The following is a 28000-nucleotide window of genomic DNA, read 5'->3' as shown; positions in this document are numbered from 1 at the left end:
GAGGTGATAGTGAAACAGAAACAAATTCAATTTATTTATTATCACAATCACTGCATTTCAAATTAGCATCAAATCAATGTCAACCCCTAAATACCAGGCATTATTAAAAAGGTTATTAGATTTATATAGCATCAAAGGAGGCCATTAGCCCCTCCTTGTCTGTACTTGCCCTTTGAAAGAGCTACCAAATTAGTCCCACTACTCTGTTCTTTCTCCGCAATTCTCCCTCTTTTATTTCAGCAACTGTGTGTTCAATCACGCCAAAACAGTGCAGGAAAGAAGACGGCCCTTCAGCCCATCATACCAATGCCAGCTGTGCTATCAAAATAGTCCCACTCCCATGATATTTTCTACAGGCTTCCAAGTTTTCTAATATATCGAATATGTGAATGATCAACCGAGATTTATATTAAAAAAAGGACGTTTCTGTGATGGGGTCAACAATTGGTAACCCATCACAATTTCTGAGTGAGGCATACAGAAATGCTTGGATTAACCTGGGGTCATTTTCTCCTTCACCACGCAAGCCAACCAGCTATCGAGCTGGTCTTGGAGATAAGCTACCATGCAATCTGCAGAGTCACTACTGCCGGCTTTCTGGCACTCTCATGGGGTACCATTGACCTGTGGGAAGGTCTGTCAAGTGGGTAAAATTGTCCTCAGTGCAGTGGAGGGGAGGGGAGTAGGTGAGAATACCGACCAGAGGAATGGAGTCATCCCCCCGCCCCCCCACATTGAAGTCGAATGATATCGATGCAGCAGAGTGACAGATGGGCGGGGGGCAAAACCGAATGACCACTTGATGGTTTACCATGGTGGGAACATGGCGAGTGCTTGTCCCCTGGTCACCTTCGTGGAAGGTTAGCTCCAGACGCTCCTTTCATAAACTCCAAGATTGCGAGCGAGGGAAACGTTTGCTGTGGAGGTTAGTCCACGCCACACTCTGCTCTTTCTCCGCAATTATCCCTCTTTATCTCAGCAACAGTGTGTTCAATCACGCTGTTCAGCCCATCTCCCTTCCTGGGATTTCCACCGCAATTGCAACAGTCATGAGGAGCAGCCGAGTGCAGGTGATAGTCAGATCACCCCCCCCCCCCCCCCCACTTTTGCTTTAGTCCCACCATCATCTGTGTGATGGACAAGAGGGAGGCTGCTGGGAGGAAGTGTGGACTGCCAATGCTGGAGTTCAGAGTCGAAAAGTGTGGTGCAGCAGGTCCGTCAGCATCCCAGCAGCAGGAGAATCGAGGTTTCGAGCATGAGTTCCATCAGGAAAGTGGGGGAGGAGGACTTCTTCAAGATAGGCACCCTTGGAAGAGGTTTCGCAGTAAGGTTATGATCACTAGGAGAAAGTGAGGACCGCAGGAAGGCTGACCCCTGCCACCTCTCACAGTTGTAAGGAGATGACTCTCAGCGGGTTGGCTTTGCAGCTGGTGCTGAAGTAAGGGTACAGCTTCTCCCGGAAGGTGTCCCTGAAGGTGTAGAGATGGGACATGTCACCTGCGTCATAAAACGCCAGCCAGCCCCCCTCGTAGTCCAGGTAGATTCCCAGCCTCTTGGGTTTGACGGTGGGGGCTAGGTAGGTGGGGGGCGAGCTCAGCGCCTTGTAGCCATCCTGCCACCTCAGCTCCAGGGCCCACACCCCTGCCTGGGGATCCAGCTGCAGCTTCCCGCACCGCGGGACTGACTCCCTCGCCACGCCCAGCACCCAGAAGGTGCAGCTGCCCACGTCCACCTCCCAGTAGTGGCGCCCGCCGGTGTACCCCTGTGATGCCAGGGCACAGCGTCGGTCGCTGAACCTCTCCGGGTAGCAGGAAACCGCCTGTGCTGTCTCGCACCGCCTCATGCAGCTCAGGTCGTCGGAGACTCTGAGGCTCGGGTGTGCCGTCGCTGGGTCCAGAGTCACGGTCTCGGGGGCTTCGAGAAAACCAAAGAAAAACAAGAGTGAATAAACACATGAGGTAGGTGTGTCAGAGTGTGAGTGTGAGTGTGTGTGTGTAAGTGTGTTTGTGTGTGTGTGTGTGAGAGTGTGTGTGAGAGTGTGTGTGAGAGTGTGTGTGAGTGTGTGTGTGAGTGTGTGTGTATGTGTGTGTGTATGTGTGTGTATGTGCGTGTGTGTAAGTGAGTTTGAGTGTATGTGAGTGAGTGAGTTTGAGTGTGAGTGTGTGTGTGTGAGTGTGATTGTGTGTGTATGTGTGTGTATGTGTGTGTGTGTGTGTGAGTGTGTGTGTGTGTATGTGTATGTGTGTGTGTGTGAGTTTGAGTGTGTGTGAGTGTGAGTGTGAAGGAGTGTGTGTGTGAGAGTGTGAGTGTGTGAGAGAGTGTGAGTGTGTGTGCGTGAGTGAGTGTGTTTGTGAGTGAGTGTGTGAGTGTGTGTGTGTGTGAGTGTGTGTGTGTGAGTGTGTGTGTGTGAGTGTGTGCGTGTGTGTATGTGTGTGAGTGTGTGTGTGAGTGTGTGTGTATGTGAGTGTATGTGTGTGTGTGAGTGTGAATGTGTGTGTGTGTATGTATGTGTGTGTGAATGTGAGTGTGTATCTGTGTGTGTGTGTATGTGTGTGTGTATATGAGAGTGAGAGTGTATGTGTGCGTGTGTGTATATGTGTGTGTGTGAGTATGTGTGTATGTGAGAGTGAGAGTGTGTGTGTTTGTGTATGTGTGTTTATGTATGTGTGTATGTGAGAGTGTGTGTGTATGAGTCTGAGTGTGTGTGTATGTGTGTATGTGTGTGTGTGTGTGTGAGTGTGTGTGTGTGTATGTGTGTGTGTGTGTGTGTATGTGTGTGTGTGTGTGAGAATGTATGTATGTGTGTGTGAGTGTGTATGTGTGTGTGAGTATGTGTGTATGTGTGTGTATATGTGTGTGTGTATGTGTGTGTGTGTATGTGTGTGTGTGTGTGTACTTATGCGCGAGCGACTGGTTGTGGGCTGTGTGGGTGTGAGTGACAGGGATCCAGGTTTGATTCCAGCCTCGGGCGACTGACTGTGTGGAGTTTGCACATTCTCCCCGTGTCTGTGTGGGTTTCCTCCGGGTGCTCCGGTTTCCTCCCACAGTCCAAAGATGTACAGGTCAGGATGAATTGGCCGTGCTAAATTGCCCATAGTGTTAGGTGGATTAGTCAGGGGTAAATGTAGGGGAATGGGTCTGGGTGGGTTACTCTTCGGAGGGTCGGTGTGGACTTGTGTGGCTGAAGGGCCTGTTTCCACACTGTAGGGAATCTAATCTAAATAACATGCCAGGATAAACGGTTGTTGCTGGATGTCCTGTCGCAGCCAGAAGCTGTGCGCTATCCCAGGACTGACGGAGGCCTTTGTAATGTACACGAAGCACTGGACCCTGCCTCACAGCACCAGGGTCCCAGGTTCAAATCTAGCCTCGGGTGACTGTCTGTGTGGAGTTTGCACATTTTCCCCGTGTCTGCGTGGGGTTCCTCTGGGTGCTCCGGTTTCCTCCCACAGTCCAAAGATGTGCAGGCCAGGTGAATTGGCCATGTTGTTCGGCGCATTACTCAGAGAGAGTTGGGTCTGGGTTGGTTGCTCTTCGGAGGGTCGGTGTGGACATATTGGGCCGAAGAGCCTGTTTCCACACTGTAGGGAATCTAATCTAATCTAATCACATCAGGCTGTTGCAAACACAAATTTGTGATTTTTGAGAAGATTTGTAGCTCAGGTTTTTTGCTGGCTGAGCTGGTAGATTTGTTCTCAGACGTTTCGTCACCATGCTCGGTAACATCATCAGTTAGTCCTGCTTTCTATTTGTGTGTCTTGGTCATTTACAAAATACAATGGGAAGGACTGTAACAAACACTACATCAGACAGACAGGCAGAAAACTAGCCACCAGGATACACAAACACCAACTAGTCACCAAAAGACCTGACCCACTATCACTAGTATCCTCACACACAGATGAACAGGGACACCAGTTTGACAGGAATAAGACATCCATCCTGGGACAGGCAAAACAGAGACACGCACGGGAATTCCTAGAGACATGGCATTCAAACCAGAACTCCATTAATAAACCCATCGATTTGGACCCCATTTACCAATCTCTGAGGAAAAGAACCGGAAATGATATCACCCAACACAACAGACCAAGACACACAAATAGAAAGCGGAACACTAACACCAGCGCTTCACTGTAGGCTCACTGATGACGTTACTGAGCATGGTGGCGAAACGTCTGAAAACAAACCTTCCAGCTCAGTGAGCAAACTTACAACCTGAATGCGCACAAACGTACGAACCTGGCTGCTGCAGAGCACAGTCACAGTTGCTTCTGTGACAGGCCAGTGTCGCACAGGCCCATGGTCTGTCCACGCCCCGGGGGGTATGGGGTGGTGGGCAGGGTGGGGAAGGGTGCTGTACTGTGCCTTGGAGAGCTATTCTGGAATATAAAGGCAGCCTCAATGACAGTTATCACTTAAAAAAAAAAACACTCACCTCACCAAGTTGCAGAGTCTCGACAGCGTGGGATTGGGCCACTTGGCCCATCGAGTCTGCACCAACCCACCGAAGAGCAACTCACTCAGACCAGCGGCGCCAACCACTGAGCTGCTGTGCCGCCCTGGCGACTGATGTCCCTTCGGGGAAGATAATCTGTCGCCCTGACCTGGTCTGGCCTACATGTGACTCTAGACCCCCAACCCCTCTGCTTCACACCGTCACAGCATCATTATGATGCTGATGGAGGCCTTTCGTTCCATCGGGCCTGTACTGGCTCTTCCAGCGAGCATCGCCAGGTGGTGCCAATCTTTGTACTTTCCTCCCCCACAGCCTCGCACACTGTTTCTATCGGAAAGTATCACCCAGTGCCTGCTCCTGGCCCCTATCCCTCCTAATCATGTACTTATCCAGCTGCCTTTTGAAATGCTGTAATTGTACCTGCATCCACCGCTTCCTCTGGCAGCTCATTCCCCACTCTGTGTAAAAAAATGCTCCCTCTCATGTCCTTTTTAAATCTTTCTCCTCTCACCTTGAAAATATGCGCCCTAGCCAAAAAGGCACCTGCCATTCACCTTATCGCTACCTCTCATGGTGTTAAAAAATAAGGTCACCCCCTCAACTTTCTATGCTCTGGTGAAAAAGGTCCCAGCCTATCTGGCCTCTCCTTATAAATTGGACCCACCATTCCTGGGAATCCTATATCTTTTCTGGACCCTCTCCAATTTAATAAAATCCTTCCTATAGCTCATCACGGATTAGAATTGCTTGACACGGGTGCTAAACGAGTGGCCGTTTACAGTTTCCTATAGAAACAGCTGTGACTCCAGCACCCATTCTCAACGATCCCATTATCAGCTCGACCCTTTCCATTATTCAATAGCACACGCTATCTGTTTTACCTTAAACAGGTAGAGAGGACTTAGCGTTACCTGGATTGATGTTTCTCAGCAAACGCCTCCACGTGATATACTGTACTGGTCCAATGAGCTCAGCCAGGTTTAGGTCGACAGAAACTCTGGTGGGTTTCTTGAAGTTATCATCAGTCCTGTCCAGGGAAGGAACCAGCTGTTTATTTCTTGCTGTTGACTATGAGCTGAGTATTTAAATCCACAATTGCCATTGAAAGCTGGTGAAATGTATTGAAGTATAGATTCCTACTCGCCATGCCTCCCACTTCCATTTGTAGAAACAACTTAAAATCTTGTAACAGATATATAGTCCCTCGAGGGGGCTCAGTGGTTAGCAATGCTGCCTCACAGCGCCAGGGACCCGGGTTCGATTTTACTCTTGGGAGTTTGCACATTCTTCCCTTGTCTGAGTGGGTTTCCTCTGGTCGGTCCAATTTCCTCCCACAGTCCTAAGATATGCACAGAGTCATAGAGATGTACAGCATGGAAACAGACTCTTCGGTCCAACCTGTCCATGCTGACCAGATATCCCAACGCAATCTAGTCCCACCTGCCAGCACCCGGCCCATATCCCTCCTAACCCTTCCTATTCATATACCCATTGAAATGCCTCTTAAATGTTGCAATTGTACCAGCCTCCACCACATCCTCTGGCAGCTCATTCCAAACACGCACCATGCTCTGCGTGAAAAAGTTGCCCCTTAGGTCTCTTTTATATCTTTCCCCTCTCACCCTAAACCTATGCCCTCTAGTTCTGGACTCCCCTAGATGGATTGGCCCTGCTAAATTGTCCAGGGTTGTGCAGGCTAAGTGGATTAGCCATGTGAAATGCAGGATGATAGGGTTAGGGTGGGGGTGTGTATCTGGGTGGGGTGCTTTTCAGAGGGTCGGTGTGGACTTGATGGGCTGAATGGCCTGCTTCCACACTGTCGGGATTCTATATCCTGGCCGATTCTCTAACCTCGAGGTCATTTTCCTGCATTATCCCCCCTGTCCTTTACTGCTTTAATATTGAGATAGGTATAGAATCTTTGCTTTGAATGTATTCAGTGACTGAATCTCGACAGCTCTTTGGAAGGTTCCTAAGATCCACCAGCCTCTGAGTGAAGACATCCCTCTTCACCTCTGTCCTTAAGAGTGCCTTATTTGAAGACTTTGTCCCCTGGCTGTGGACTCCTCACCTCAGTGGGAGGGGCAAGGATGAGGTTCCAGTCAAGGAGCTGAACCCTAGTCTCCTGTATACCAAGCATGAAACCTAATGAGACAGTGATAAGGAGCTGGTGCTCCACGTTGCTATCAATCAAAGCAAGCTATTCTAAGTAACCCCCTACTCTTCATTTTGGAGACGAGGGATAATGGTTAAAGTATTCTCACCACACGTTTTGAATCACAGTTGAGGGAAATACAAAGCAAGTACGAACCTTAAAGGTCCATACGGAAAGCAACAGATTTCCTGTAAAATTGTACGTCACTGTTGGCTGACTTAATATTTCATATCCACATGCCAAAAGACCATAAGAAATATCATACCTGTCGATGATGTGTTTAGCGGTCTGCAAAAGAAGTGAAATGTAGTCAACAAAACTTGCAAATTGTTTTGTAGAGGTTTGTAGAAATCTGGTGAACGCCACATCATTGTCTTCCCACAAACATACTGCCTGCTACCTGGTGGTGGAGGGTTGGTTTTCGGACTGGAGGCCTGTGACCAACCGTGTTTTGCAGGGATCGGTGCTGGGTCCACTTTCGTTTGACAGTTACATAAATGATTTGGATGAGGATTTGGGAGGCGTGGTTAGTAAGTTAGCAGAACACACCAGTATAGTAGTATAGTGCATAGTGAAAAAGGTTATTGAAGGTTATCAAAGGTTACAAAAGAGATCTTGATCAATTGGGTCAATGGGCTGAAAAAATGGCAGGGGGAGTTCAATTTGGATAAACGTGAGATATTGCATTTTGGTAAAACCAACAAGGACAGGACTTGTACAATTACTGGTAGGGCCTTGGGTAGTGAGGGACCGGAGAGACCTAGCTGTTCAAGACTGAAGGCTGGGAGCGTAGGAGGTTGAGGGGTTACCTTATAGGGGTTTATAAAATCATGAGGGGCATAGATAAGGTGAAATTTAGATGGATGTGGGCCAAATGCAGGCAAATTGGGACTAATTTAATTTGGGAAACGTGGACGAGTTGAACTGCAGGGTCTGTTTCTGTCCTGTATGACTCTATGTGTCAAGCATTTCAATGAATCTTCCCAATCTAAATACTACCCAATTTAGAGTGCCATGGCCATTAGATGACTCTGTATTACCTATCCCCTCACCCAAAGCATGGTGATCCTCAAGTTAAACCATCACCAGTCATCTATCGCTAATGAGAGAGCAGCCCCATGGTCTATAGGACTGTAGCAACTTTCCCTCCACTTCTACACTGGCCTCCTCCTATATTTTCTTAATCATTAAATTTAGTGCAGAATATGATCCTGTGGTGTTATTACAAACAATGCATATATTGCAATTAAAGTTAAATCTTTCTTAGACTCTACTATTCTGAACCCTGCATCGATTGCCCCAGGATTACTACAGTAGACAGAACCCCCGAAGAATCACACTGGAGAGGTTAACTCGGTTTCTCTCTCTGCAGATGCTACCAGACATGCTGAGTTTCTCCAGCGTGTTTGTCTCTGTGTTCATCACCAAATCGAATGCTGCCTGTTCTTACTGGAGTAGTTTCATGGTTTAACGCGGATTGTCGTTTCCCTAAGTTTTGTTCTTTGAGGGGGACTGTGGGTGTCGTTGGTGAGACCACCATTTATTTCCCAACCCTACCTTGTGAAGGAAGCAGTGAGCTGCATTTGCTGAATTGTCGCACGGTTGCAGCCCAGTGGGATGGGATGATACTAACTCTCAGCCCTTTACGCTTGAGTTCTGCTGTCCTCCATTCACCTTGATCTTGCTTCCAAACCTGCCCGCTCACCTTAAGTAATTCCTCCTCTTGCAGTTGCAGCACCTCTTGGATGTCTGTTATGAATTTTCGGATTGCACCACTTTCCTCAGAGTTTCTCTTCATATTGTCCTCTAATTGCACAATCAGCTTCTCCTTCTCTTTAAGCTTCATCATGAATCTCCGTTCTTCGTCTATTAAGAAGCCGTGCAGTTTGGTAAACTCCGCCTGGATGTCTTCTCGCAAACCGCTGATTTGTTTCTGTTCAAATACATGGAAACCTTATTTAGGAAGCAACAGAATTGTAATCTCTTTGACCCGTTGGTTTGAAATTTAAATACAAGTACAGAAGGATAGAGCTGTAAAATATACAGCCTTGATCTTTGGGGATATTGAGCTGGTCCTACCCCAATCTCCTGATATAAATTTGCCCAAAGTCAGCGTGCAACAAGGTTCCTGATTTATGCTTAGACAGGAAAAGCTTTTGTCAAGTTGCAGATCGCGGCATTTCCTGCACAATTCTCTTCTCACTCTTACCTTCACAAAGACACCAAAATTGAGGGCTGACAGGGGGGAGCAGCCAGCTCAATTTGCAATGGGATTTGAACCATGCCAGCCCTAGAACAGCCTGAGACCTTCAATACAGCTGAAAAGAGTGACGTTTCTCCTTCGTTCGCACTCTTCAAAGACACAAGAAAGATGCCAAAGCATTGCAGCGATTTATATTGCGGGATATCTGCCATCTTCCATAACAACACCCCACCAATCAGAGTCAACTCCTTGACCAATCAGAAGCCTTTTCTCCCGCAGTATATGTTGTTTTGATGTTTTGGCATTTCTGCATTTGTCCTGAAGAGCTCAACATGTTGGTGTCCATTGAAACCTTATACAGCCATTGGCAAAGGAGAAGGAGCTCTGGACATTCAGCACTCGAGTCTGTGCATTTTCACAGAGTATTAGATGTTCAATCTAACTAACTATTTACACATCATATGGACAATTGCTCCTGACACTTGTCCTTCCCTGAAATGACACTGGATAATACTGGTAAGTTCAACTGTTGGGAGTTGTTCCCAGGTCCTGATGGGCTTCTTCCTAAGATTAGATTAGCGTAGATTCCCTACAGTGTGGAAACTGGCCCTTCGGCCCAAGAAGTCCACACTGACCCACCGAAGAGTAACCCACCCAGACCCATTTCCCTCTGACTAATGGACAATTTAGCACAGCCAATCCACCTGACCTGCACTTCTTTGGACTGTGAGAGGAAACCGGAGCACCTAGAGGAAACCCACGCAGACACGGGGAGAATGTGTAAACTCCACACAGACAGTCACCCGAGGCTGGACTCGAACCGGGAACCCTGATGCTGTGAGGCAACAGTGATAACCACTGAATCACAGTGTTGCCCGTTAAAAGAAGTGGCTAGTGTGATAGTTGGTGCAATAGTTTTCATTTTCCAAAACTGCCTTCAGGGACAGTCCCATTAGATTGTACTCTTTTATTCAAAGGAAGCAGAAAGCAGGAAACTATAAGTCAGTTAGCTCAACATCTATCAGAGAGAAACTATTAGATTAGATTAGATTACTTACAGTGTGGAAACAGGCCCTTCGGCCCAACAAGTCCACACCGACCCTCCGAAGAGCAACCCACCCAGACCCATTCCCCTACGTTTACCCTTTCACCTAACACTATGGGCAATTTAGCATGGCCAATTCACCTGACCTGCACATCTTTGGACTGTGGGAGGAAACCAGAGCACCCGGAGGAAACCCACTCAGACACAGGGAGAATGTGCATACTCCACACAGACAGTTGCCTGAGGCGGGAAATGAACCCAGGTCTCTGGCACTGTGAAGCAGCAGTGCTAACCACTGTGCCACCGTGCCGCCCAAAACTGTTACAATCTCTCGTTAAAGATGTTCTATCAGGGTCCTTGGATAAGTTTAAGGTAATTGGGCAGGGTCACCATCGTTTTATGAAAGCGAAATTGTGTTCAACCAATCTGTTGGAGTCCTTTGAGAAGGTAGTACATGTTATGGATAATGGTGAACTACTGTAGTTAGTGGTATCTGATAAGATAAAACATGATTGTGGAAAGTGGTGCAGGGGTAACAAATTAACATGGATAGAAGACTGGTTGGCTAACAGGAAGGAAAGACTTGGTATAAATAGCTCTTTATCAGATGAGGAAGATGTAATGAGAGGTGTGTCACAGAGATTGGTGTTGTGACCTCTTGTTTACAATTTGTATAAATGACTCAAGAAGAGATGGAAGATATGGCTGTCATATTTGCAGATGGCACAAAGGTAGTCAGGAAGGTATTCTGTGACAAGGATACAAAGAGATTTCAAAATGTTTATTGATGTGTTAAGTGAATAGGCATAAATTGTCACAAATGGAGTGGGAAAATGTGAAATTGCCCATTTTAGCAGGAAGAGTTAAAAGATGCATCTTTTCTGATGGTGAGAGATTGCACAGCTGACACGTAGAGGGATCTGGGTGTCCTAGTGCATGAATTGCAAAACGATTAGTACACAAGTCCAGGGAGCAAGTCAGAATGATAACAGAATGCTATCGTTTGGGATGAGGGTAATTGAAATCAGAAGTTGGGAAATTACCCTTCGGTTATAGAGGGTATTGGTGAGACCACACCTGGAGAATGTGCAGAGTATTTGCCATCCTATGGAAGGAAGGATATAAATGCATTGAAGAGAAGGTTTACCTGGAATGGGTGGACCTTTCTTATGACAAAAGATCGGACAGGGCAAGGCTCATATCTGCTGGAGTTTAAAAGTTTAAGACGTGACTTGATTGAAACCGAGATGATCCTGATACAGCAGATAGGGGACACGTGGAAAGGATACTTCCTCTTATGAGAGAATGTAGAACTGGGTGTTACGTGCCAAAGGATAACTATTCACATCGAATTCAAGTCCACACTTTTATGTGAGAGCTTTATTACAGTTCGTCATACTCTATAAAACTCTCACTCCATTGATAGTTAGCTCCCCCTATAGTGCAACCAGCTCACACCCAAGTAACTCCAGATTAATAAATATCGTCAGCCCCCATTGTCTTAGGTCCCAGACAATCCTATAGACCATATTAACGGGATACTGTAAACATCAAGGGTTGCCCATTTTAATAAGTACCTTTCTCTGTGAAGATCATGAGCATTTGAAACTCTCTTCCTGGATACACAGTCCTTGAAGGTAGATAGATTCTTGTTAAGCAGGAGGGGGTGAAGGGTTCTCAGGGGTCAGAGGGAATGTGGATCTGAGGTTACAATCAGGCCAGCCATGACCTTATCAAATGGTGGAGCAGTCCTGAGGGGCTGAATAGCCTACTGCTGCTTCTGATTTGAGTGTCTGTACGTAATACCTCACCTTTAGCTTCACCTGATCGGCCGTGTCTTCCCTCTGACTTTTGGAATAATCTTCCAGTTTCGATTCAAGGGATCCTTTCAGTGCCTTCAGTTCCTCCTGCAGCAAAGATGAGCCAAACCACAGTGCGTAATTGCAGAGGCTGCTCTGCACTGTTCATTCCACCGCTAGTAAACGGTCTAATTACCCCCCACTGGAGCCCGGATCACCCAGGGCAGTCCGATCCCTCTTGCCACACAGCGGTGACTCTCTCTGAGGGATTGGTTTGGATCACCCAATCGTCTGTTATAAATGGGGTAGCACTGTGGCTCAGTGGTTAGCACTGCTGCCTCACAGCACCAGGGACCTAGGTTCGATTCCGCCCTTGGATGACTGCCTGTCTGTCTGTGTGTGTGGAGTTTGCACATTCTCCCTGTGTCTGCGTGGGTTTCCTCCCGCAGTCCAAGGCTGTGCAGGTTAGGGTAAATTGGCCGTGCTAAATTGCCCATAGTGTTTATGGGCATTAGTCAGGTGTAAATATAAGGTAGGGGAATGTGTCTGGGTGGGTTACTCTTTCGGGGGGGGGGGTCAGTGTGGACTTGTTGGGCTGAACGGCCTGTTTCCACACTATAGGGAATTGAATGTAATCTTGACTACGCCACGGGCTGATATGGAAGGTGGCAACCAGGCTTCATTAGAATTTCTCTTCTGTTTGGAATGGGCTGAGGCCATTCACCCCTTCTGGCCTAGCCTGCCAGTCCATTATACCCTGTCTGACCTCTGGCTCTGCTCCACACCCCTTCCAATAACCACCTCACCCCACAAAGTTGTAGAGTGGCTGGAGAGGGTAGAGTGGGCGAGGGTGGAGAGTGGGTGAAGGTCTGAAGTGACAGGTGGGTGAGGGTTTGATTTTATTATTGTCACACATACAAAGATACAGTCAGTAGCATTGTTTTGTGCGCTAACCAGACAACTCATAGCTTTTATCAGCACATCAGGGTAAGGGAACAGAATGCAGAATATAGTGTTACAGCTACAGAAGGAGCAACTCTAATATATGAGAGGTCTGTTCATTAGTCTGATAACAGCGGGGAAGAAACTGGATTGAATCGTTGGTTTGTGTTTTCAAACTTTTGCCCAAGGGAAGAGAGTATAACCAGGGTGAGAGGCGTCTTTGATTATGATGTCTGCTTTCCCGTGGCAGCAATAAATATAGTTGGAGGGAAGACTGGTTTGCGTGATGGACCGGGTTGCATTCCCGACTCTCAGACATTTCTTGCCGTCTTGGGCACAGCAATTTCTGTACCAAGCCATGATGCATCCGGAAAGGATGCTTTCCATGGTGCATCTATAAAAATGGGTGAGAGTCACTGTGGATGTGTAGGGTGACAGGTGGTTCCATGTGCAGCTCTGGGGTATAGCTAGGGAGGGGTGGGTTTCAGGCTGCACATCCAGGGAGGGTTCCATGGCAGAGATGGTTGGGATCGGGTCAGGGATGGGTCATTGTTCTTGGGGGTTGCTGACGGGGCAGAAGGGAATGAGTGTCTGAGTGGGGGAAGGGGAGGGGTGAATGATCAGTGATTGAGAGGGGGAGGGGTGGGGGAATGGTCAGTGATTGAGAGGGGGACGGGTGGAGAATTGGTCAGCGATTGAGAGGGGGAGGGGTGGGGGAATGGTCAGTGATTGAAAGGGGAGGAGGAGAGGAGAATGGTCAGGGATTGAGTGAGGGCAGTGGGAATGGATGGAGATGGAGTGGGGATGGGGGGAATAGTCAGTGAATGAGTGCAGGGGGCCGGGGGGAGGGAATGGTTAGAGATGGAGGGGGAGAGGGAGAATGGTTGGTGACTGAGTTGGAAAAGGAGGAATTGTCAGTGATTGAGTGGAGGGGAATAGGGCAATGGGAGGAGGAGGGTGAATAGTCAGTGACTGAGTTGGGGAGGGGGGAATGGTCAGTGATTGAGTGGGGGAGGGGGAATGGTCAGTGTTTAAGGGGGGAGGATGGTCAGTGATTGAGTGGGGGAGAGGGAGGGGGGAATGGTCAGTGATTGAGTGGGGGAGAGGGAGGGGGAATGGAGAGTGGTTGAGAGGAGGAGAGGGAGGGGGGAATGGTCAGTGATAGAGAGGAGGAGGGGGGGAATGGTCAGTGATAGAGAGGAGGAGAGGGAGGGGGGAATGGTCAGTGAAATTGTGGGGGACAGGGAGGGGGGAATGGTCAGTGATTGAGGAGAGGGAGGGGGGAATGGTCAGTGATTGTGTGGGGGAGAGGGAGGGGGGAATGGTCAGCGATTGAGAGGGGGAGAGGGAGGGGGGAATGGTCAGTGATTGTGTGTGGGAGAGGGAGGGGGGAATGGTCAGTGATTGTGTGGGGGAGAGGGAGGGGGGAATGGTCAGTGATTGTGTGGGGGAGAGGGAGGGGGGAATGGTCAGTGATTGTGTGGGGGAGAGGGAGGAGGGAATGGTCAGTGATTGAGTGGAGGACAGGGAGGTGGGAATGGTCAGTGATTTAGTGGGGGAGGGAGGAATGGTCAGCGATTGAGTGGGGGAGAGAGAGGGGCTGGGCGAATGCTCAGTGACTGTGCGGAGGTGGCGAAGCAGTCAGTGACTGAAGTTGGGGAGTGGGGAGCAGTCAGTGACTGAGGTGGGGGAGTGGGGTAATGGTCATTGAGTGAGCGAGGAGCCTGGGGGAACCGGAGTGTTCCAGAGTGAGTGTCCCTGACCTCCTAAGTGGGGGGGGGGGGGGTGAATCTCGCAACATCTCTCCCCCTTGCTCAGCCCCCACCCCCCTCTCCCCTTCCCACCCTACCCCAGCCAGCCCCCTTCCTCAATCCTTGCGGTCAATGCAATGGCAAGTGAGTGAGGGCGAGGAAGAGGTGCTGTCCCTGGTTCGAGACCTGAGCCTGAGCCTGAGCCGGGGGGGTGAGGGGGGGGAAGGGGGGGGTGTAATTTGCAAAAATTTGCAAAGCTGCGGGAGGGCTGACCTTACAGATCGCAGAGGCGTCCTCCAACCGCAGGAAGGTGTGATCCCGGTGGTCCCGGGAGGTGCTGCAGATCACGCAGATCGCCCTGTGGTCCTCCCGGCAGAACATGCTGGTGGGCTCGTCGTGCTTGGAGCAGCGGCCGCTCGCCCCGCTCCCGCTGCTATCCCGGCTGGCGCTCAGCTCCCGGATGCTCTCCGCCAGGCTGCAGAGCAGCCGGTTGGCGCGGGGCTCGGCGCCTCCCCCGGGCAGAGTCTCGCCACACTGGGGGCACCTCGCCTTCAGGCAACCCCGGCACAGGTTGTGGCCGCACCGCAGCATCACCGGGTCCCGGTAGAAGCCCCCGCAGCACGGGCAGGTCACTTGAGACCTCACCTTCTCCAGGCCGTCCGCACTCGCCATCCCTCCCCAGCTCCCTGCACCCAGGCACCAGCGGGGGAGGGAGGTGTCCCAGCCGCAAGGGGAGGGTTCTGGGAGTCCACCCAGAAATGGGGCTGTTCCCTTCAGATAACATCAGCTGACACAGCACCTTGCAGAAGGCCAATGGCACCTGGGTCTGCAAAGCCAGAGGATCCCCAAGGGGGTAGGACGTTCCGCCCTCCATCAGTAAGGGGGTGGGGGGAGCTGAGAGATGAGTGGGAGGGGGTTGGAAGGGTGTGGGGCTGGAGGGAAGGTAGCTAAGCCCCTGCAGGTAGGGCAAAACCTGCACCCACACCTCCCCGTCCGAGGCCCCCAAAGGATCCTTCCGCGTCGGACAGAGGTTTACCTGTGTCATCAGCTGCGTCCGTTGCGGTCTCCTCTGCAGCAGGGGAGACAGGACGCCAACTTGCGGATCGTTTCAGAGAACGTCTCCAGGACACGCGCACCCCGACCAACCCCACCGCACCGTGGCCGAACACTTTAACTCCCCCCCCCGCCCCACCCCCACTCCGCCAAAGACATGCAGGTCCTCCACTGCCAAAGCCTAACCACCCGACACATGGAGGAAGAATGCCTCATCTTCCGTCTTGGGACCCTCCAACCACCTGGGATCAACGTGGATTTCACCAGTTTCCCCATTTCCCCACCCCCACCTTATCCTAGTCCCAACCTCCCAACTCAACTCTACCCTCTTGTCCCTCTTCCTCCCCACCTATATGCTCCGCCCTCCTCTCCGACCTATCACTTTCACCCCCACATTCATCTACCTATTGGATTCCCAGCTACCTTCCCCCCAGCCCCACCCCGCCTCCCATTTATCTCTCAGCCCCATTGGCCCCACAAGCCTCATTCCTGATGCCCGAAACGTTGATTCTCCTGCTCCTCGGATACTGCCTGACCCTGCTGTGCTTTTCCAGCACCAAACACTTCGACCCTGATCTCCAGCATCTGCAGACCTCACTTTTTCCTAGTTGACTGAGACCACATCTGGAGGAGCTAGTTATCGTTTTAAGGTCTAATGGGATCGAAGGGTGTGGGGAGAAAGCGAGAACAGAGTTCGATGATCAGCCAGGATCATATTAAATGGTGGAGCAGGCTCGATGAAGTTGTGGTCTATTCCTGCTTCGGTGTTTCCATAATGATTTGATTTGTCAATGTACGGTTGGACAACTGGCTGGTATAGTCCACACACCCACTCGCTATTTCATCCTTTTTAGTTTGGCTACATATATTCACGTATACAAGACCCCGTTACTGTAGGTAATACGATTATGTCCATGTGCCTTCCTCAATGAGAAAAAGTGTAATGTCGGGAGGAACATTTCTTCAGTCAGCGTTCTGCCTGGTCTGATTTTTAATCGACCAACTAAGATTGATAGCCAACTGCCCCTCTTGAATCCCCTACAGTCTCACCATAATCCAAGCAGCACCCTGTTCTCATGCTGCATATAAATTCCCATTGCTTTCTTGCAACCTAGTCCTGATGAAACATGAAACACTTTAACTCTTTTGAACGTTTATCCTTTCAGTTTATTCATCCACTTAACAAAACCAAATAGTTGGATAATTGGGTGTATTATTAATCATATCCCTCAGGACATGCTGTCTGCAAACACAGTGAAGATCAATGGCTGATATTATCCAATTTAAACGTCAGTCAATAATTTGGAATTACTTTCAGATTTGGGCAGGTATGGTAAGTGAACACCTGCTGGGTCTCATCACTGTTCCCTGGTCAAGGCAGCATGAGTGGAGAGCTCATATCTTCAAATTAGAGCGAGACCATAAAGGGGATTGGGACACGCTGATCACACAGAGCACTGAAATATGGAAACACTCTCTGGAAGGTCAGAGGGTGATTGGTGCTTTCAACAATGTGATGGACTTGTGTTAAAAACTCTGCAAAGAAATGTGGCGTTACAATTTGAGACACCAAGCCAGCCGCGACTTTACTGTGTTGCAGAAGAAGATCTTGAGGCTTGTATCCTCCTGTGTTGTGAAATGTGTAAAATGAAGAATGAGGTGACCTGATGGGTTATGTCTCTCAATATTCCCTCTTTTTATGTTCAAATGCATTGAAATTGCACATACCTTTCCCCACCGACCCGAATGCACACAGTGCTGTAACCTTTTCTCACTAAGAGATCAGAGAATTATGAAAGATTGCTGCACGCAGTTAATTTCAGTGAGTTCACGACCTTTGATCAATGAGATGCTTATCTGGAATTTCCCTTGGCTTTCTTCCATTTTGTGTCTGGAAGCTTGCTCAGTAGTTTATCCAGTTAAATGTTCTACATCTCTGTTGCTGATGTAGCCACATTCCTGGCCTCAGCTGACAGAGCAGTCAATGAGGTGGGCCTCATTCTATAACCTCCCAGTCTCTTCCTTGTCTCAGAGACACCGTCCATCATCCAGATTGCCAAACCATAGCATATGCCATGTGTTTGGCTCAGGGCAGCATGGGAATCATAGAATTCCTACAGTGTGGAAGCAGGCCATTCAGCCCATTGAGTCAACACTGACCCTCCGCAAAGCATCCCACCCAACCCTTATAACTCCGCATTTCCCATGGCTAACCTACCTAGCCTGCACATCCGTGGACACTATAGGCAGTTTAGCATGGTGAACCCACCAATCTGCACATCTTTGGGCTGTGGGAGGAAACCCACACATACAAGGGGAGAATATGCAAACTCCACACAGAAAGCCACCCATGGGTGGAATCGAACCCGGGCCCTTGGCATTGTGAGGCAGCAGTGCTAACCACTGAACCATGCATAGGCGAGAAGATGGATTACCACGTCTACCACAGTCAGGACAGGACATTGAACCTCAGACATTTGACGTTATGCTAACTGCAGGCTAGCTGCTGAGCCACTTGAAACATCCAAATCTCCTTCAATTGATTAAAAATCCTCTTTGGAAGCTTCCCCCTCTGCCAGCCAAATTGTCATTGGGATTTTTCAATTTGTTGGGCCACACTCTCACCTCTTGTGTCAGAACATTGTGAGGTTCACCTTCCACTTCCAAGAGTTGCATCCAAAATTCAGACTGCTGTGGCAGTGCATTACTGAGGGAGTGCTGTACTGTTGTTGGTGCCCTCTTTTAGACGAGGCCTCAGAATGAAGTGCTGTCTACCCTCTCCGATGGAAATAAGAGACCCTAAGGTGGTATTTCAAGAAGAGCAGATGAGTTGTTCAGAGTGTCCTATCATAACATTTATCCCTCAATCAACATATTAAAAAAAAGATGTCTGGTCTTCACCTCATTGCTGTTTCTGGGAGTAGGTTTGTTGCTGTTACCTACAATACACCAGTGACTACACTTCAGAGGGACCTCTGTCGCTGTAAAATATTTTAATGTCAGCTGGGATTGTGGGACGTTCTCCATAAATGTAAGTTTTTAATTCTACTTTATTTCTGCACCTTTGTCACAATCAAAATTCCACCAGGTGTCTTGGGATATTTGTTCATATTAATCGAGTTGATGTTACAGATGGTACATCGATGAGTAGAAATTGTTGCAGTTTATTCCAATTTATTGTCTTATTAAATTACTGCAGGCGAGTGTTCAAAATACCTATTGTTATTGAAGTTTAAAAGTATACATTGGCATTTTCTGCAGGAGTTAACCTTGAAAAGTGGATGCATCATGTCGTCTGCTTGATTTGATTTTCAATTCTATTGAGTAGAACAACATAGGACAGGGGTGTGGAAAGGATTTTTAGTTCAAGTATACTCGGACATTGTTTGATATGGTCGTGAAATGATGGCTCTGTGCTTAGCACTGCTACTTCATGGTAGCAGGGACCTGGGTTGGATTCCAGCCTTAGGTAGCTGTGTGTATAGATTTTGCACCTTCTCCCTGCATCTACATGGGCTTTCTCCAGGTACTTCGGTTTCCACCACAGTCCCAGATCTGGGGGTTAGGTGGATTGGCCGAGCTAAATGATCCCATTAGGTCCAGGGATTTGCAAGCTAGGTGGGTTAGTCATGTTTAATGTGGGGTTACGGAGATAGGGTGTCGGTCTGGGTGGGATATTCTTCAGAAGGTTGGCGCAGACTTGATGGGCCGAATGGCCTCTCTCTGCTCTGTAGGGATTCTATGAAATAATGGCTGATCTGCACCCCAGATTCATTGAAGGCAGTGGAACTACACTTTGGATGGGGTGGGAGGGGGGGAGGTTTGTAACTGGTGGTCTAAAGGCTGCTGCCCATTTTGTAGGGAGGTGGTGGTAATGTCACTCGACTAATAACTCCCAGGCTAATGTTCTGCGGACATGGGTTCAAATATCATTGTGACAAATGGTGAAATTTGAACTCCGTAAAGATCCGTAATAAAATGCAAGGCTATTGTCATCAAAAATCCATCTGGTTTGCTAATGTCTTTACTGGGTCTGGCCTACATGTGACTCCAGACCAACAGCAATGTATTTGACTCTTAGCTTTGTTCTGGACAAATAGGGATGCGAAATAAATACTGGCCTAACCAGTGACACTCACATCCTATGAATGAACAAGAAAACCCCACACCTAGTCCATTAACTTTGCACGAATTACAGCTTTAAGTCAATGGAACAAAAGTAAAATACCGCAGATGCTGGAAAGCTGAAACAAGCACAGAGGAATATTGAAGAAACTCAGCAGGTCTGCGAAGAGAGAAACAGAGTTAATATTTTGAGTCAAGTGTGACTCTTTTTCAGAACTAGACCAGCAATAGGACTCTGACTGATTGCAATGGAAGGTAGCAGTGAGAATTTTTCCGACTGAATGTTGTTGGACTTTCAGTATCACCTGAAAATTATTAGTAATCATGTTGCCACATAGTGCAAAGTTCATTTCGCTTCACTAACAAACAAACAAGTTGCCAGCACGTAGGACATGATTTTTTTTTCTGAAGCATTTAAAAACATTTTTGTGACATGATTCAGAGTGAGAGATGAGATTATTATCAGTCATAGAGTCATAGAGATGTACAGCACAGAAACAGAACCTTCAGTCCAACTCGTCCATGCCAACCAGATATCCTAAATTAATCTAATCCCATTTGCCTGCGGTTTCATGAGCAGGTACAGGGAATAATCAAAGGACTCCATTGGGATGTTAACTTTTGTATGTCAAAGAGTTTCTTATAAGTGGAGTCCCAGGTCGACAGCATAGTGAAGAAGGCATTTGGTACACTTGTCTTTATTGGTCAGTGCAAGAGTAGGAGTTGGGAGGTCATGTTGTGGCTGCACAGGACATTGGTTAGGCCACTTTTGGAATACTGTGTGCATTTCTGGTCTCCCTGTTATAGGAAGGATATTGTGAAACTTGAAAGGGTTCAGGAAAGATTTACAAGGACGTTGCCAGGGCTGGAGGGTTTAAGCTACAGGGAGAGGCTGAACAGGCTGGGGCTGTTTTCCCTTGAGAGTCGGAAGCTGAGGGGTGACCTTATAGAGGTTTATAAAATAATGAGGGGCATGGATTGGGTAAATGGACAAGGTCTTTTCTCTGGGGTGGGGGAGTCCAGAACTAGAGGGCAATGATTTAAGGTGAGATGGGAAAGATTTAAAGGGAACTAAGGGACAACATTTTCACAGAGAAGGTGGTGCACATATGGAATGAGCGGCCAGAGGAAGTGGTAGAGGCTGGTACAGTTACAAGATTTAAAAGGCATCTGGATGGGTATATGAATCAGAACGATTTAGAGGGATATGGGCCAAATAGTGGCAATTGGGACTAGATTTATTAGGATATCAGGTTGGCATGGATGAGTTGGACCTAAGGGTCTGTTTCCATACTGTACAACTCTATGACTCTATGTCTACGACTAGAATATAAGAATGCAGAGTCACGCTTCAGCTATGCTGAACTGTAGACCTGACTGCTTGGATTGATTTGTGCACCATTATCTTGGAAGATTTGTTCATCTCAGAGGGGGTATGGCTGCAGGCCATTCCTCTGGGGGAAGGGAAACAGCCAGAGAGGTAGTCCATATCAGCACCAGTGATTTGGTCTGGGGTTATGGTTATGCAGTCAGTATTTAGGGAGCTAGGTAGAAAGTCAGCGAGCAGTCACCTCAAATGTAATCACCTCCAGATTACTCCCAGTGCCACATGCAAGTGTATATAGAAATGGGAGGATGAACTGGAAGGGTTCAGAGGGATATGGGCCATGTGCTGGCAAATGGGACTAGATTGGGTTGGGATATCTAGTTGGCATGAACGAGGTGGACTGAAGAGTCTGTTTCCGTGCTGTACCTCTCTATGACTGTACGTATGTGTGGCTGGAAAAATGGTATAGGAGGGAGGTGGTTGGCTTCCTGGGAAATTGTAGCTGGCTTTGGCAGCTGAATGGCTTTCACCTGAACTAAGCTGGGACTGAGCTCCTTGTGGGTTGCTTTGCTAGTGTTGCAGGAGGGTTTTACAGCTATGGAAAACAAGAGAAAATAATACAGGGGAATCCCAGTGTTCACAAAATCCTTAGAGAGACAGGTAGCGCTAGCGTAGAAAATAGAAAGTCAATAGGTGAAGTCGGAGTAAGGGAGGACGTACTACAGATGAAATCACGTGTTACCTCAGATGTGTGCACGGAGTGTGGGCAAAACGGTTGGGGAGTTACAGGCAAAGATTGGCTTCTGGAATTACAATGTTGTGGCGGTGACAAAGACTTGACTCAAAGGCTGGATGTTAAATATTCCTGGATACAAGATGGTCAGAAAAGATAGAAAAGGAAGGAAAAGGTGAGGGGTAGCCGTGTTGGTTAAGGAGGGAATTGCAGTTCTGGAGAAAGGAGGTCACAGAATCAATTCTGGTTAGATCCAAGGAACAAATAAGGTACAATTACATTGTGCTGTATAGTCTATAGACCACTAGCTAGTGACAAGGTTGTGGAGGGACAGAGTTGCAGGGAAGTTACAGAGGCCATGCCAATGTTATGGTGCAATTACAATGGGGAACCTTAATTATCCAAATACAGACTGGGATCCTGAATCATAAAGTCCCTACAGTTTGGGAAGAGGCTATTTGGCCCATCAAGTCCACACTGACCCTCCAGCGAGCATCCCACTCAGACCCAGTCCCGACCCTATCCTTGTAACCCTTGTAACTCTGCTAATCCACTAAACCCACACATCTTTGGACTGTGGGAGGAGATCCCAGTAAAAACCCACACAGACACGGGGAGAACATACAAACTCCACCCAGGAGATAATGAGGACTGCAGATGCTGGAGAAGTCAGAGTAAGTAAGTAAAATGTGGCGCTGGAACAAGTGCAGCAGGTCAGGCAGCATCTGAGGAGCAGGAGAGTCAACGTTTCAGGCGTGGCCCTTCATCAGGACTGATGGTTATGGAGTGGTTATAATGGGCGATGTTAAATATCCAAATACAGAGTGAGATACTGAATCAATGTGGGGAGACGCAATTTGGCCCATTGAAAAACATTTTAAAGAAGCAAAGAGGAATTATGAGAAAAGATTGACAGCCAATATAAAAGGGAATCCCAAAGTCTTTTTAGGCATATAAATAGTAAAAGAGTGATGAACGGAGGAGAATGGCCAATGCGGTGATTGGAATGAGGTCAGTCAGATGGACATCATGGAATATGAGTTCCTTGATTGGGGCTGTTAACCTGGGTCAATCAGGGAGTCCTGGCTGACAGATATAAACAGGAGTGTCAGGGGCTCTGTTCACTTTGGAAGCCAGCTCTGGGCCAGCTGGGTCAGTGTCATATACTATACACATTTAAATACAGGGTGACTTGGAGATGGGATACCAGCCTTTGTGGAGTTCCTTCAGCCAATTTAGGACCATAACACGGGGAGGAAGGGAATGTGGCTGTGGAATGAGATGAATATTTTTGCAGAGGATTTCCTTTGCAGAAGAGGACACTGAGTCACTAGAATGGTTCAAAACTAATAAGGAAGGGTTGGATAGAGTGTTGATATTGACGAGGCTCTGGGCCTGGATGAGGTGTAGCCAAGGATTTTGAAGAACGTGAGAAGCGAAAATGCAGGCACATGGCCGACAATCTTTCAGTCTTCCCCAGACTCAGGGGAGGTGCCAGAAGACTGTCAAATTTCAAATGCCATACCCTTGTTCAAAAAATGCATTTGTAAAGAAAATACCAGCAATTACAGGCCAATTTTTAGAATGTTTTGGATTAAGGTTAATTGTCATGTGTACTCAAGTTGCAAAAGAACAGGTGTATAGTGAAAAGTGTACAACACACGGCACTGTCCTAGGTACAAAATACCAAGGTACAAACCTAAGGTACAAAGATGTACAGAAAATAAAGAAAAAACGTTACACTGCATTACAGATATACACCGCGTAAGTTGGAAAAATAAACAATAAAGCTGAAAAAAAATAGACAATAGAGTTTTACTATAAGGGCTTCCATGGGGTCTAACCGGGCTCCACCAGTTCCCAACCAGTCGCCATCTTGACTCCATCAAGCTGGCCATTCCACTTCCCTCCAGGCCCCAGCTTAACTTCAGCAGTGGGGGAAGGTTCTGGAAACACTGGTTCAGGATAGTTAGTCATCACACGAGACAAAGGTGGATTGATTAGGAGGAGCCGGCGTGGATTTGTGAAGGGGACGAACGTGCTGGAGATTTCGCAACAGGGAATGGAAAGGGTCAATGAGGATAAGTTAGCGTTGATGCGGCGTATATGGGTTGAAGTGGTTTAATGCAGTGCCACACAGCACTGTGAGAAAAGTTATTGCTCAAGGAATGAAAGGTAGCTACATGGATATGAAACTGGCTGAGGGTTGGAAATGGAGAGTAATGGTCAGGTTGGAGCAAGGTTAGTAGTGGAGTTTCCTAGGGGTCGGTATTGGGATCCTTACTCTTCCTCATATAAACTGGTTATCTAGATCTAAGTGAGCAGGGGACAATTTCAAAGTCTATGGATGGCACAAGGACTTGTAAACTGTCAGAAGGACAGTGTGAACTGCAGAAGCTCATAGACACGTTGGTCAGATAGGAGACAGGTGAGGTTCAATGCAGGGAAGCATGAGTGATCCACTTTGGTAAGAAGAACATTGAGAGACGACATAAAGTAGGGGGTGCAATTCTAATGGGGATGCAGGATCAGAGGGACCTGGGTGGATATGTGCACAGGTCGTTGATGGTGGCAGGACAGGTGGAGAGAACAGTTCATGTGCCATCCAGAGTCCTTGGCTAGTCCTTGTTATGTATCACTGATTGTGTTGGGCAATTTGGGAAGTACCCTTAAGGGGATGGTTGATGGGAGGGGAGGGGAATTCCCATAGAAACTGCCAGTAAAATTGGAGAAATGTTTCCACATCGCCTGGCGCCAAGTTATACGCCTCTGTGACATCCTGAATCTGACAACCTCGCCCGGCTTTGCTGGACTTGGTGCCAAGGGGTGGGGCTTGGTGCCAAGGGGTGGGGCTTGGTGCCAAGGGGTGGGGCTTGGTGCCAAGGGGTGGGGCTTGGTGACAAGGGAAGGTTCATTTAGTAAATCACAGCTGCTTTGACCCACTCGCTGACATTCATAGAGGGGCGCATTGAACAGAAATACAAGCTAGAGGCTACAATTTCAAAAGGGGTGCAAACACATCGCTGGAGGTGGCAGGGCAAGTTGGGAAAGTGGTTAAAGGCCCCTGTAAATAGAATGCAAAATCAAGGAAGTAATGCTGAAGACTTACTCAAAACTGGCTCAGCCACAACTTCCTTGTTATTTCTTCATGGGACACAGGTTTCACTTGCTCAACCAGCATTTATTGCCCATCCCTAATTGTCCAGTGACAATATGACTGATACTATCCTTGCCTCCTCCCAGTACCCAAGTCTTGTTTTCATGTTTTTTTTTTCTCTCTCTATTCAATCAGAGCCGAACTTTGTCTGCTGTTAACACCACTTCAATTTTTTTTTTTAACGTTCTGGAAGGTAACTTCAGACGGACGGGAAATGTATCAGGAGTTCTTGGTTAGGGTGTAGAACAGTGCATGAGTAAATGAGCCACCATCTGCATTTCCCACTGGCACCCTTTTTTTTTGTAAATACCTTTCCAATTATGATAGGAATTTGTCAACTCAAACATTTCATTTTTTTTCATTTGCATGTTTCTACGGTTGAATGCTCCTAGCCAATGCTGGTCACTGACTGTGAGCAAGATTTTAAGGTTCAGATTTTATTGTTATGTGTACAAAGTGCAGGAATACAGTGAAAAGTAGCTTGGTACGAAACTTAACAACAAGGTAGAAAGAAATAAGTAAGATCGTTATTCTTAGCATTGAGTCCTTCTTAGTATTAAGTCAAAAGAAATAAAGAAGTAAAGTTTAAACATTGCAGTCTTTCTTAAGCACTTAGCCATGTTTGGACCTCACTTCCTACAAGGGCTCAATCTCCTCCATTTTGGTCCACTTTCCCCATGCTGGCTTCTTCTCCCCTGCTCTTGTTGTCACTGCAGATGTCGGGGGGACCTCCCTCGGCGTTGGGCTCACTCCCGGGATATCAGACTGCCGGGGTCCCAATCCAGGCACTGTCCAAATTGATAAAGGAGAGGTTGCTAATCTTACCTAATGGATGGGGCAGAGAAACAGGGGATTTCTAGCCTCCCAACTGTTATAGCACTTGAAATGTATCCTCCTTTGAAATCACAGTGAGCAAAATGACTTCTGATGTACAACAGTGCTCTGTCCTGATTGAGGTGCTGAGGTGGCCAAGTTCAAATTAGTGTTCATTGATGATGCGTGATTTAATTTCAGAACTGTGCAGCCCACCTTGCATCTGTTCCTGACTGGTTTTTGATGCGAGTGCATGGGTCTTGATGATAGTTAACCAGCTTTTGCCAGGCTGTTTGAAAGTGCTGTTGAAATTGCATGCCTCAGTTTTGAGAGACTTTGATCTATTTGGTGCAGTCCAAGTGCTCCCAGTGCTCAGGAAACCCAGCAGCTGAAGGGAGGAGAGAGAAGTCAGATCCAGCATATATTGCCTGATCCACGTTGGCCTTGAGAAAGTGAGGGTAAGCTGCCTTCTTGAACCACTACAGTCAATGTGTTGGAGATTGACCCACAATGCCTTTAGGGAGGTAATTCCAGGATCCTGACCCAGCGACAGTGAAGGAATGGCGATATATTTCCAAGCCAGGATGGTGAGTGACTTGGAGGGGAACTTGAAGATGGTGGGGTTCCCATGTGTCTGCTGTCCTTCTAGATAGGAATGGTCGTGCATTTGGAAGGATATTTGGTGAACATCTGCGGTGCATTTTGTAGATAGTACACACTGCTGTTACTGAGCGTCAGTGGTGGAGGGAGTGGATGCTCGTGAAGGTGGTGCCAGTTAAATGCTCTGCTTTCTCCTGGATGGTGTCAAGTTTTGATTAGATTAGATTACAGTGTGAAAACAGGCCCTTCGGCCCAACAAGTCCACACCGACCCACCGAAGCGCAATCCACCCATACCCCTACATTTACCCCTTACCTGACACTATGGGCAATTTAGCATGGCCAATTCACCTGACGTGCACATCTTTGGACTGTGGGAGGAAACCGGAGCACCCGGAGGAAACCCACGCAGACACGGGGAGAATATGCAAACTCCACACAGTCAGTCGCCTGAGGTGGGAATTGAACCCGGGTCTCTGGCGCTGTGAGGCAGCAGTGCTAACCACTGTGCCACCGTGCCGCCCACAAGCTTCTTGCGTGTTGTTGGAGTTGCACTCATCCAGGCAAGTGGGGAGTATTCCATCACACTCCTGATTTGTGCCTTGCAGATGTGGACATTCTTTGAGGAATCAGGAGGTGAGTTGCTTGCTGCAGCCTTCCTAGCCTCTGACCTACCCCTTGTAGCCATTGTATTTAAATGGCCTTTCCAGCAATGCTTGTGGGGCTGGGGTTGTAAGAGTTTGAAGCCTCAAGTCCAACACCTTCCATCTCCTTATTCTATTAAACATCCTGATTCATCCCTATCCAAGGCACAGGCACGCATGCTGGTGTGTTCAACACTCTGTCTCCCTGGTGTAACATCAACATAATATCCTTTGAGTATTGGGACTCAAAAAGTGACTTGCAGCAACACACTAATTTAGTCTCTGTAGGCCCAAATGAATGAATCTCCTCAGGTACCTCTTCAATACTGTCCAGCCATCCCTACATAGTGATCCCTTGCAACCCTTGCAGTCACTTGTCTTGGGCAGTTGCTGATGGGCTCTGGTCAAAAGGAAACAGATCAAATTTGAGAACGTCTTCTTCGACCAACCTTCAAGGAAAGAAATCTGCCATCTTTACCTGGTCTGGCCCAGTTGACTCTCCACTGTCCTCTGGGCCGATTAGAGATGGGTAATAAATGCTGGTCTATCCAGTGATGCTCACAACCCATGAGTCAATGGAATAGATTTTAATAACTGATTCGATTTTATGACATTTCAGGACCTGAACCCTAACCCATCACACAGTGCATGTGGTTTGTATCTGATGAATTGTGACTATAATAAAGCCTGTGCTTACTGCTAGTCCTGCAACCTGGGACCATTGGAGTGTGACATGTAGAAGATTTTGGAAGACCAATATTGTTTTTCTCGGCACTGCAGTGTGATTCTGTCAGTGCGTGGGTTTGGTGATCCGTTATACACAGTGAGATGGTCCTGTTGGCTGTGCTACAGTGTGCCACTTGCTGTGGTACATGTCTTTCAGAATGGCTAGTGCTAAGATGGTGATACTAAATCCCGTACCCATTTTCGCTGTGAGTGTACTTGTTTTGCCTCATCAGGACATGCGTCACGTCAATTTTCGTAAAAGGACTATAGGATGTAGGAGCAGAATTAGGCTGTTCGGCCCTTCAAGTTGGCTCCACCATTCAATCATGGCTGGTATCTCTCTCAACTCCATTCTCCTGCCTTCTCCCTGTAACCTTTGATCCCCAACAAATCTGTCTTAAATACACTCAATGTCCTGGCCTCCACAGCCCTCTACATCAATGAGTTCCACAGATTCGCCACCTTCTGG

At 47.8% G+C, this 28000-nt stretch overlaps 1 protein-coding gene across 2 annotated transcripts; it reads right to left on the bottom strand.

Moving 5' to 3' along the window:
* Window positions 1-4: 4 nt before the first annotated feature.
* LOC122541383 (nuclear factor 7, brain-like) lies at window positions 5-15070 on the bottom strand. Of its 2 annotated transcripts, XM_043678108.2 has the most exons (6): window positions 14628-15070; window positions 11674-11769; window positions 8320-8547; window positions 6880-6902; window positions 5371-5486; window positions 5-1914 (listed from the first exon to the last, which is right to left on the bottom strand). In XM_043678108.2, the coding sequence occupies exons 1-6, from the start codon at window positions 15024-15026 to the stop codon at window positions 1385-1387; spliced, it is 1392 nt and encodes a 463-aa protein (XP_043534043.2). In that variant the 5' UTR covers window positions 15027-15070; the 3' UTR covers window positions 5-1384. The 2 variants fall into 2 exon arrangements, with proteins under 2 accessions (XP_043534043.2, XP_043534044.2); XM_043678109.2 differs by lacking the exon at window positions 11674-11769.
* Between the last annotated feature and the right edge of the window lie 12930 nt (window positions 15071-28000).

Source organism: Chiloscyllium plagiosum, unplaced genomic scaffold, assembly GCF_037043375.1.
Source record: "Chiloscyllium plagiosum isolate Xiang-an unplaced genomic scaffold, Cpla_swu_hap1 HiC_scaffold_35, whole genome shotgun sequence".
NCBI classification, from domain to species: domain Eukaryota; kingdom Metazoa; phylum Chordata; class Chondrichthyes; order Orectolobiformes; family Hemiscylliidae; genus Chiloscyllium; species Chiloscyllium plagiosum.
This window is presented reverse-complemented; position numbering and strand designations above follow the sequence as displayed.